This window comes from Aphelocoma coerulescens, chromosome 5 (assembly GCF_041296385.1).
Source record: "Aphelocoma coerulescens isolate FSJ_1873_10779 chromosome 5, UR_Acoe_1.0, whole genome shotgun sequence".
NCBI lineage: Eukaryota > Metazoa > Chordata > Aves > Passeriformes > Corvidae > Aphelocoma > Aphelocoma coerulescens.
The window spans coordinates 32,042,308-32,054,652 of record NC_091019.1 but is presented as its reverse complement, the minus strand read 5'-3'; the positions used below and the strand labels follow the sequence as shown (position 1 = coordinate 32,054,652).

Sequence of the window (12,345 nt, the reverse complement as noted above, 5' to 3'; positions counted from 1 at the left end):
GCAAAGGGAAGGTACGAAATGCATCCACAAGGGCTGCAGATGCATTTTACACTTGAATTACATATTAAAACATAGATCTGCTTTGGTCTGTTACTTTAAGTAATATGACTGCATATATTTCTTCCTTTTAAAAGGCATGGGAAAGATTTATACTTGCTAAACTGTAATAAATTTAAGTATCATGAGTGTTCTATTTTTGACCTTCAGACTCCTGAATCACCTCATTTTTCAAGTGTTTACAACTATAAGGCTGGAACCTCACTAGTTACTTAATAGTAATTTTGGCTTTAGTGTTGGTACAGGCTCAAATTTTAAGGGGAGGGGAAACAAGTAGGAAGAATAGCTGGGAGAATGTCAATGTTCATTTTCATACACAAGACCACCAGAACATCGTATGTTCTCTGTACTGTCTTTAAAATTGAAATATTTTCCTTTTCTGTCCTCTCAGTGCAAACTCTTGATTTAAATTTGTAGAATTCTATTATGAAAAGTTTTTCTAGGAAACTTTTCAAAGTAAGTTTGACCTCTTTTTCACTGAATTATTTGGAACAGTTTCATGGATTCATAATTCTAGACAAAACAGGAAACCATATAGCATAAAAATGTACTGGAATTTATGTTTAAAAACTACATAAAAGGAATAAAATCAAGCACTGTCTTGGCCAGTGATTCTCCCTCCCAGCTAAGATAAACAATATTTCAAAAGTCTGGCATCTCTGAGCATTGCTCACTTTCTGAAAACTTCTCTAGCATGTGTTAAAGATTGAATTCTTATCCCTGTGATCCATGACATTGAAAACTGAACCAAACAAAATCTTACTGGCAGTTTCTGGTCAGTTTTCATTGCATCCAGTAATTGTGTTTAACACTTAGGCTTCCATTTCTCAGTAACAGACCCTTCAGGACCACTAAAGATGAGTCAGATAGTTGCTTCATGAGCACCCCCTGTTGCATACTTTGAGATATACTGGCATGTATTTGGAGGAAATATGACAGTTGTGACATCTTTCAATATCAGTAAATCAATAATTATATAATAATTAAAAAATCAAGCAAACAAAACAAAGAAAAAAATCCCCAAGCAGCTCAGAACAGCAAAAGCAAAACAAACGAACAAAACACCCTACCACTCAAAACCAGAAGATATGATTAAAGATTGAGTGACTTAATTTTTATTTTTGGTGTTCCTATATGCCCCCCTCAAAAGATTTACTCTGAAATCTTAGTTACTGATTTTTTTGGGGGGAATTTCTCTGATTATGTTTAAGAATTCAGATAAAATCAAAATGTGAAAATTATACCAGCCAGTGTTCTAAGTGAAACACCACATACTTTTCTAATGTGATCAAGTTTTATCCTATGCTTCTTTATTTCCATTACCATGGTATTTTGGCCAAAGTTAGTTAATGCTTTCTCAGATCTAGTTACGGATATGTGGTAAATTCTATTTGAACTGTTGGAACATTTCTTGTCACAAAACTATTGAAGTAGAGTTGTCAGTCTCTTAGGACAGGTTGCCAAGTGAATGATACTGGATTGGAATGTCAAATCTTCAGTGGTTCCAAACTACTCTCATCTGATTTATATTAAAAGAGAATTGGCAACTGAGAATAGCTAAGCTGGCCCCTGTTGCCTAAGGCAGTCTTATTCTTGGTCCATCACTTGGTACAGAAACTAAAGGGAAGCGTTGAAAAAGAAAGTATCTGTTTCTGCTGTGTATCTGAACTTTTCAGGAGTTTATTTCTGGTATTTTTGGAGTAGTCTTCTATCACGGGTATGCAATATCAGCTAGTGAGGTTTTTCAGTCCAGAAATGTAAAACTTAAACAGTAGTGGGATGTATATATGCATTCAGACACCAGATGATTTTCACAGCGGAACTGGCCTTGTGAGATGACTTCATTGCCTTTATCTTTTTAATGTGTTCATTTAAACTGTTTCTAGTGTTGATCATACACTTGGCATTACTTTCAGATGAGCCTTTCAGCATTAAGTAGCTAAATTCTAAGCTAGCCTTTTTAATAGTGTGAGTTAGAAAGTTTCTTTTTATACCAAAACCAAACAAAATTCAGAACTGCCATACATGAGGGATTACTTTATCAAAAAAAAACCCCTACAATTTTGTACTTGAAGGTCTTTTTAAGCTTTGGTACTGGGAATGACTCAAAAATGCATATATGCAAAAAAGTGGCCTTCTGCTTCTCCAGCAAGGGGGGCATAATCTCCACACTGTCAACATTAATATGTAAATTTAGGCATATTGCTGAGAAAAAAAGAGAAAATTCGAGGGAATGTATTGTCTGTAAACAAAAACTCCTGAATTTGCCTAGAGTGAAACACTATGTTTCTTCCTTACTCTTTTATTTCATTTAGTGTTGCTGTGACAAGATCCAGAGATGTACCATCCTTTGGCCCACCTATTCCAAAAGGTGTGACGTTTCCTAAATCAAATGTGTTCAGGGACTTCTTACTAGCCAAAGTCATTAATGCAGAGAATGCTGCTCATAAATCAGAAAAGTTCCGTGCGATGGCCACCAGGACCCGGCAAGAGTACTTGAAAGACTTGGCAGAGAAGAATGTCACCAACACACCCATTGACCCTTCCGGCAAGTTCCCCTTCATCTCGCTTGCTTCAAAAAAGAAGGAAAAGTCCAAGCCTTATCCAGGAGCAGAGATCTATAGTTCTGGTGCTATTGTCTGGAGTGTCCATGCAAAAGACTACAGCAAGGGTATGGAAATAGACTGTCTTCTAGGCATCTCTAATGAGTTTGTAGTCCTCATTGAACAGGACACAAAAAGCGTGGTGTTCAATTGCTCCTGTCGAGATGTGATAGGGTGGACTTCAACAGACACAAATATCAAAATATTCTATGAGAGAGGTGAATGTGTTTCTTTGGAGAGCTTCATCAGCAACATTGATGACATCAAAGAGATCGTCAAGAGGCTGGAGGTTAGAATGTGTTCTCTTGTTTGGTTCCCCTTCTTTGCTCTCTCCTCTCACCCCTTGGCCAAGTTAAACTTCAATTTAAATAATGCCTGGGATTCCTAAAACCGTTTCAGTTGTTTATAATGAAATTTATAAGGACTTCCCTGCTTTTATTTCTTGAACTTCAGTATTGCTTTCACTTTTATCAGATATCAGCCAGCCTCAGCTGGTTGTGTGTGTGTGAAAAATGTATTAATACATTAAAAAGACCAGGTCCTTCAGATGCATAAGTTGCTCCCACACAACAAATACAGAAGTGTCACGTTATTTCTTCTTGTTTTCCTTCCCTTTCTCTGTTTTATAGGCTTGCTGTATCTTGTTTCAAATGAATGTGCAATATCTTTGAGACTGACTTATTATGTTGCCAGCAGGGTGCAGTCCCAATCCCCACCGCAACCTTCAGATATTCTCTGAAATGCGTGTGATAAACTAAAAATGCAGTGAATCATGGTATCTCCCTATAAAACATCTGTCCGTGCTCATTTTATATTCAATTAAGTCATGAAAGAATGCTCTACATTTCACTGTTTTTTCCTGTAATATCACTGCTGTAGTTGTGTAACAACCAGGGAAAAGGAAATCTAGCCCCTATTAAATTGCTCTTGATGGTATTCATGCTCATGGTACGTGGAAGAGTTGGCCAATTTACTGTGCTTACTAGCTGCATGCTACCACATTCAGACTGAAAAGTAATTTTGCAGTTTCCTGAAACAGCCAGAAATGGAGAATGGTTTTTGGTTACTAAAGTGTAAAAGACAGAGATGCTTGTGTAACTCCGTGTGTTTTTCTGTTGTGTGCTGCCATGTATCTTCTAAAATTCCTGTGGTTGCAGTAAAAATTCCAAGGCAGAAATTTGAGTAACCAGATTCTACTGAAAATATTGGTTTGAGCAACAAGACATATTTCAGCTGATTACGTACCTAGGACTGTGGTATATATCCCTTGATCGTGTCCCACCATTATCCTTGGGAGTTGGTTGATTGTTCAAAAATGGAGCCCCTAAACCACTCTTAGCCCTGGAGGTGTCTCAATACATTAAATGCTGTCTTCATTCCAATTCCCAGCTTGTGACCAAGGGCTGTGAAACGGTGGAGATGACTCTGCGCAGGAATGGCCTGGGCCAGCTGGGTTTCCACGTGAACTACGAGGGCATTGTGGCAGACGTGGAGCCCTACGGCTACGCGTGGCAGGCGGGGCTGCGCCAGGGCAGCCGCCTGGTGGAGATCTGCAAGGTGGCCGTGGCCACCCTGAGCCACGAGCAAATGATTGATCTGCTCAGGACATCGGTCACAGTGAAGGTCGTCATTGTCCCTCCATATGAGGATTGCACACCACGCAGGTATTGTGCAGTAGCTCTGAAATTGTATCTTGTTTTGTGGGAAGAACCATCACAGAGTGTCGGCCTCCAAAAAAACATGGTATAATTATGATACAGCATCCAGTATTTTCAGGTTGGAAGAGGAGAGCAGGAAAAACTGCCCATATTCAGTCTCCATGCCCCCCAAATATTCATTGAATACCAAAATATAATGTGTGAAGAAGTTCATGTAACCATGGAATTTAACATGGAATTCAAACAACTTTTTTGTCATAATTGTGTGTTTAGGATGCATCAAAATTGATCAGACATGTTCCTGCCTGCTTTCCCATTTGTTGGTAGTTTATAATGCCTGTGGATATAATTCTTGGAAGCTAGGAATAGACTTACATGCTTCTATTTTCACGATAAATAAGGCTGGAAATGATAAGGGTTTATCAAAGGTATGGATCTGGCCAGAGAAATTGCTGCAAATGGTAATTCTTCTTTATTCCAGAAATGTTGTTGCATCTCTCTCACTTCCCCTCTGTATTAAGCCTGAAGTTCGTGTCAATTATATTGCTGCTTTTATAGTTTAAAAATGTTGCTTGATCAGAAATAAGCAGTAATATGTGCTTTTTTTCTTAAACTGGACATTAAGTCCCTCCATCTTTCCTGAATTCACACTAAAGCTTTTGTAATTTCTATGAACTCTCAGCGTTGTCTGTTGCCTTCAGCCACATCACTAAGTCTAATCCCCACATTCCTGACATCCTGTATTCGTATCCTAGAAATGCTGCTATATGATTAAAATTGAATGATGTTTAATAGAACAAATTTGCCTGCAGGCTAGCTGAAGGATTCTGATAGGTTTGCCAAGAAGCAAGTACAGTTACTAAAATTCAGAGGGTTCCTTGGAGTGAGAAATCGAGAGAGCGTTTTGCACTGCTGGTTTTTAATTAGTCAATACCTTTGTAGGGGTATATGCTAAATCTTTGCATACTTAGGACTGGAGCTGAACTTTAACACATATTTATTATATTGATATGAAATCATGTTTCTGAGAAAAGACCTGGTACTTGTATAAGAGAAAAATCTGTGTTTGTTTTTTTTTGTAAACAACATGAACTCCTTTTGTAAATGCTAGCAAAAGAGGAGCAGAGAGAAAAGGAGTTTTATTTGTCCTTTAGTTGTCAGTGGAAAATTGAATACATGTCAGGGATTAAAATGAGCAGTGGCATAAGGTCACTCATGAGATATTTGGAAAGCTTTTGTGCAGTATTTAGCAGCCTGAGCAAATGGAAAGTTTAGCTGCAATCATCGTGAAAGGATTAGAGCAGAAAAATCAGTGTGGAAAGCACAGATCCTATTATTTCTGAACTAAATTAAGTACAGCCAAAACCAGGCATGCTTTTAGTGTATCCAAACCCGTAACAGTAAGAGAAATGACTGCACTTTTTGAAATACTGTACTCAGTATCAGTTTTGTTGTTGCCTTGTGGTGAGCAAATGTTCATGGTGGGTTATTGCTAGTTAAAAAATTCCATAAAGGAACTCTTGATCCCCCCATTTGTTCTATCCAGAATCATAAAGGTTCAAGAACTGTGTCCTGAATTTGTAGCTATCCTACACACATTATTAGAGACTACAGTTAAATATTTGCACAAAGCAGTTTCTCTTTTGGCAGTCAGTATTCTGCAGTCAGAGTCCTTTTGTTGTGTCCTCTGGAGGACACTGAGTATTTCTACTACAGTAACTTCTGCAGACCTTAACTAAAATGAAAATCTGTTCTGCTTGGAATACTACATTCCTATGAGAAGCAGTCCCTATTCTAAGAAATTGATTGGCATGAAGTTGGAGGAAGATCAGGGTGCAGTTAGATAAGCTGACTTGGCAACAGGCACATGTACAAGGTCAGTAGGAGATGCAAAAATATATCCAAAGACCCCAATTCATGTTCTCATGCCCTACACAGAGGAAGGCCTTGTTATGGTTAAATCTCTACTAAAACATGGTTATTAAAACACTGCCACTGAGCTCATTTAGTGGACTGATTGCTGACCATGAAGCTAAGGACACAGCATCAAGAGGAAATTGTGCATTCCTGCTTGTTAAACTGTAATTACATTGGGGGTAAAAAAAGAGAAACCCAAACTAAGTACGTAAACACTAGGGAAAGAACAGCAGAGAATAAAATACAAAGAGAAAAGAAAAAATGAAGGATATCAATATTGTAGTTCAGTCATGAGTGGCCTTATATCCTGATCATCCTTGTCTACCGTGCAATGGATCACATCAGAGTGGCCTGGGAGACTTTCAGATGAACTACATGTGCTTCAGAAGCTCACCTTGTGCCTTCCAACTGATGATTTAATTTAGACATCAAGACTAGAGGGTAGACCAAAGTAAAACCACAAAATGAGTATATTGTGGGCAGCAAGACCTCAGCACTGACTGTTTCACTTTGTCTGTTCCTATTAGACTCTGCAACTTGCTTATGTCAGCGTAGCCAGATAACAAGTTCTGTCTTGATTTTTGTTTTTGCAGGGAAGAGATAACTGATATTTCTCACCTCAATGGTGTAATTGCTTAGAGGTGGAGCTTTGGGTTCAAAGTTTTGCACTGATTTTTTCTTTGCTTTAGAGAGTGATGTATGTAGATAAAGTAATCATGATTAAAAATACTCACTTAGTATTCACTCAGGTATATATATTTGTCAAGAGAAATACCAAAATTATCCTTTCTGAAGCTGAAGATCACATCTTGTTTCCAAATACATCATTTGAAATGTATGCAGAAGTTTGCCCTGCTTCTTATGTAGACTGCATTAGCTTATGTCCTATTCTAGTCCAATTTTTGTGCTGTGCTATTCCCCAGGAAGCAATGGGCAGCTTTTGGGTTTGGCAACTACAGTTTCTAACAAGTCTTTTCATAACGTGCAGATTTATCAACACAGGCACTCCAAAGCCAAAGATGTTTGAAAGTTATGTATAGTACCTTATTTCACGTGACTCTTGTCCTTTAATGTCTGTGCATCAGAAAGGTATATTTCAAAAAGACCAGACATTTCAGGTCTTATTTGTCTGGGTGCAAGTAAGTTCTAAAGCCCATGGTTTTTTAAATTAAGAAGGGGAGATACCCTTCTAAGATACCTTTTTAGCTTTTATAGCCCAGTAATTAGATGAAGAGTATCAACTTGACCAGCTGGAATGCTGCAATGGATGGCTATAAACTCTTCTGAAGGGATAGACAAGGAGAGGCGTTGGGTTAGGAAGTGTTTGATTGTCTAGGGCTTAATGACGGTGACAACAGGGTTGTTAGTGGGTAAGAATCAGGGGCAAGGCCAACAAGGCAGATTCCATGGTAGTCTGTTGTGGATCACTCTCCAGGACGAAGAGACAGACTCTCATCATCACCAGTCCTTTTTCTTGCGCGGGCCTTCTAAAATTTGTTAAATATATGTTTCTAAAAAGAAAAATCTCATACTTTGATAAATTGATTCAGCTTCTGTCTTCAGATTTCTCTTATTGTGAACAGGATATATTTTTAAAATTTTTTTATAGCTGCATATTAAATTTCTTCATTTCCAGGAGTTCTTCAGAAAACTACCGTATGCCAGTGATGGAGTACAAAGTGAATGAAGGAATGTCATATGAATTCAAATTTCCCTTCAGAAATAATAATAAATGGCAGCGAAATGCGAGCAAAGGACAGGGACCTCATGTGGCTCAAGTACCATCTCAAATCCAAAGTCCGGTACCATCTAGGATTAGCTCTGGAAAAGGAGAAGGAAAAATGCCACCCACAGAACGAGCCAACATTCCCCGAAGCATCTCTAGTGACGGGCGCCCATTGGAGAGCCGGAGGTATGTGTTGTCTTCACAAATGGCTTTTCATTGCTGCTCTGAATCTTGTCTGGAAAAATACACAGGAGTTTTATCTAAGTATCTGAAGACTGCTTTTAATCCTGGTTTCATTAGGCAAAAGACAGCATGACTATGAGTGAAACAACAGCCAAAAGGAAATACCTTTCCTGGCATGATTAACCACAGAACGAAGTATTCAGGGATGTTGTTTCCCTGTGTTGGATGGTATTCTGAAACTGCTGTATTGTTATTTAAGTTTTAAATGAGTTACAGTCAAAGTTTTAGAGCTAAATGTTATGAACAACTGCATTTTGAAAAAGTAAATCAAAAATGTATCTTGTTCATAGGCTTGGTGGAATCGCCTAAAGCACCCAAGGCAGAAATAGTATCTGACACGGTTTTTTTTAGCAGGAGAATTCTGACTAGTACAGAAAGCAAATTTATCTGATATGGGAGTGCTAAGACATTTTAGGCTAGAGGAGAAATTGTTCTAAGGGTGTTTTGGGGTTTTCTGTTATTTTGAGTTCTTTAAACAAGAAGGTGATTATTAAAAGTATCAGGTCCATCACATCACAGTATTTTCATTCTTTCTTGGAAAAATATTTGATAGCGTTTGAATGAACACTCATTGTTTTGATTATTTATATAAATCTGTCTCTGCATCTGCAATGAGATCTGTGGAGGGGAACAAGTTAATAGCTTGTATTTCTTATTTTGGACAATTCCTTAGGGGAAAAAAAGCTTTAGATAGTTTCTGATCATCTTTATGTGGATGAAAAATATGAAGCAGTGGTAATAAGATGCATATTGTAGAAAATGTAAAAGAGTTCTAATGAAACAACTTAAAATCTTTTTAACATCCTGAAGAACTGGGGATGAAAAAACATGTTCAGAGATGGTACAGTCAAGACCAAGAAACCACCAAGGTGAAATTGAAACTCCTGTGTTGGATTCCTTGTTAAAAATTACAATGGTTGCTAAGGACTTAATTTTCTTACTTTCTTTTGCTTAAATACATACTTAAAAAGCTCCCATCTGTGGGAGTTGGAAAAAAAATTCGCAACACTGAAGGCACTAATAATTTCACAGACAACCTGACTAGATTATCTGTTAAAACAAGTTGCAGAAGCCAGTGAAATGCTGGACTTGGCTCTCTAATGATATATTTAGACCAACATAAAAATTGCATCAGGCTGTATATGCCTGTTAGAGCTGAAGACAGGCAGATGCTGAACTGGAAGGAATAACAGCTGAGCTGATGGGGTTTTCTGCTCTCTCCAGTGCTGTACAATTTCCTTATGTCATTCAGAAGGCATAGTAATACCTGGGAAAAGCTTAAGGCAGTGACGGATTATCAGATTCTGTTGAGTTGCTGGTTTTTCCAGACACTTCCATCTCATCATGGTATTAACCAGAGAGCTTAGGTGGAGTCTCAGGTTGGCTGGTGTCGAAGAGCGAGCCTTTGGCTGTCTGGAGAGAGGGGTATTAACAACTATGTGTTCCTTGTGTGTAAAGTGGTATGCAGGCATCACACACCTAAGGCATTCAAGATTTATCCAGTCTCTAGAGGCTTTTAGAGGGGGGTTATTACCTGATAAATGTTTGCAAAGTGAAAGTTACGTATTCTTAGTCAGTATTTGTTTTCAAAAAGTGAAACTTTGTCTTTTCATTTTCTTCATTTTCAGGGCATGTAGCTGTTTGTTTGTTTTTTTTTTTCTTCTCTAAGCATTCTTTTAGTGTTCTTTTTATTATTATTCAAAAAGTGTTCTTCTATTGGATCTTTCATCCTTAAAAGTATAATATCAAAGTAGCTTTTAAATTCCACTGGGAATTTTTCCAGATGCCTGAAAAATGTCTTTTCTCATCTTTCTGGTCTGCTAAACATGTTAGTCTTTGGTGAATCAAGTTTAAATATATCATCAGTTGCATAAGGTTAATTGTGGAAATACTCACAGCTTTTTACCGGCTAGGCTCGTAGTTCAATGCCTTAGAAAGCCTTGGGCAGCCTAGAGAGGTAGCACGGGCAATCCGGCATTTCAGTAGCTCTACAAGTGGCAAATAGCTGCAAAGCTGATACCACCAGTAGAAGCAAAGAGGGAGAAATATAGCCTTCAGTTTGCCTAATTTCCACAATGAGAAGCTTTCAAACAGAGACAGAAGCACACAGATGTTCGCAGAAGGAGCGCAAAGCCAAAGAGCGCAGGCCCCCTCTCGGGCCGTCCTTTTATTGGGAGAAGGGGAAAGGGGCGGACTGGGGGCGGACCCGGGGTGGCCGGCCAGTCAGACACTGCTAAAGAGTTGGAGTTATATTTGGTTTTGCCCACGCTTGGAACAAAGGAGTTCAGAGCACATGGCAGAGGCAAGTCCTGGCTTGTCCTGCGGAGGGGGGGAAGCTCAGAACAGGCAATAACAGTTAATGTCTTACCAGTTAAAGTGAAGAAATACATTTTTCTCATTTTAAAGAAATACTGGAGGGGTAAAAACTCCAACAATAAGCTCACTGCAAGACTTGTTTGTCTTTTCTCTACATGATAAAAGAAAGCTTTGCTTTTCAGGAAGCTCAGATACTTCTTATTGTGTAAAGTCTTAAAATCAAGAAAGATGGGATTTTCATGGCCCTCTTAACTACTGTCTAATTTAGTTTTTCACCACTAGCTTTCGTATTTACCCTAAAGAACACTGAGGGGGAGGTGCTGGAATCTGTGCATGTTTCTGGTGCAGGCAGCAGTGATGGTGCTCTGCTGTGCTTTACTCCCTTTAGCCCATTTAAATATGTTAGAAATAAATAAAATCTGCATTACCAGTCTTGAGGAGGATTTCACTTCATATTCATCAAAACATCGTCTCCCCATGGAGACTGCTATTGTAGGCAGGAGAGTAGGTTGTTTGACAATCCCTCATTCTGAGAAGGCAGACAAATGCCCAGTCCTGTGTCTAACCAAAAGAGTACTTAAATTTTCTTTATTTGGATTCCCTTTATATATCCAACTTCTTAGCTTATTTTCCCTGATCTTCACAGTATCCTGGATCCTTGAATGTAGCCATTATTGATGTGGGTGGGTATTTGTAGGCAGAAAAAATAACCCAAAACTTTATAAATCTTAAAATAAATCTCTAATGTTACTGCAATATTAAGACTGAAAAATCTAATAATATAAATTCAATAAATCCCATGTTACATCTTATTTCACAATATTAATTAATCCACATGGGATACTATATAGCCTATAACCCAGAATGAATATCAGAAGGATATGTTAAGGAAAAAACAAAAAAAAACCCAATAAACCACATATGTGTGAAGTAAACCAGAGCTAATGTTATTGGAGAACATGTAATCATAGAGCTTGATTTTTTTATTCTCCCCCCCTCCCTCCCCCCAGTTTTCAGTTTTTATTTTGTACACTTGGTTTCCACAGTCTATCAAGAAATAATGTGCAAGGGAAGGAGAAGAGAATGGTAGATAATAATCTGTTCTTCATTAATTTGTCATAAACTGGAACCAGTTTTAACTAAAACTTGATTTGAGAGACATTTGAAAAAGTGTGGAAATCAGTGATCAGAGCATGTTGCTGGACTTGAGCACTTCAGTCTGCAGTTGTGTACTGTTGGATAAAAGCTCACAGCTCTTAAATAGAAAATTTCTGAGCACAGTCAGTATTTTAAACCAAATGGAAAACTGAACCATGGCATGATTGCGGTCACACACTGGCAGTAAAATTCCATGGTATGGAAGTATGAGAACAATATCATTGACTGGTTTTATGTCATATTGAGAACTTTGAAGCACAGTCTATAAGACTCCATACTTATTTGAATTATGTCTATGTCATCAGTGATAGTAATTGTGCCAGTAGTAGTTTATAGGTTAATTCCTGCAGATGGATCTAGTGTAAACTGTTTCCATATTACCTAAAAATCCTAATCTGCTGCAGTTTATCTCAGCTCAGTGGTATTTTTCTGAATATGAGCAAACAGGTGTCTGTGCTCATCTTGCCACCCGTCAAGTCAGCATTGTAGTACACGCATTGCCTGCCTCATGGGGTTTGGGGATTTGTTATTTAAATACTCTCATGACATTCTTCAAATTAAAACATGTGCTAACATGAGATTATATACCACATGCTTCCTACCAGCTCTGGGACCTAGAGCTGGATGTAGCAGTGGAAGAATCAAAGGTTTGTTGGTATGCATGGCT

At 38.2% G+C, this 12,345-nt stretch overlaps 1 protein-coding gene across 6 annotated transcripts in view; it reads left to right on the top strand.

The window, feature by feature from the left end:
• SIPA1L1 (signal induced proliferation associated 1 like 1) overlaps positions 1 to 12,345 on the top strand; it is a 208,819-nt gene that overhangs the window by 162,314 nt on the left and 34,160 nt on the right. For all 6 annotated transcript variants that reach the window (XM_069017525.1, XM_069017526.1, XM_069017528.1 and 3 more), the window contains 3 exons: positions 2,373 to 2,949; positions 4,050 to 4,324; positions 7,872 to 8,147. In XM_069017525.1, the coding sequence (XP_068873626.1) occupies positions 2,373 to 2,949; positions 4,050 to 4,324; positions 7,872 to 8,147 (1,128 nt within the window). The remainder of the gene's footprint in view (positions 1 to 2,372; positions 2,950 to 4,049; positions 4,325 to 7,871; positions 8,148 to 12,345) is intronic.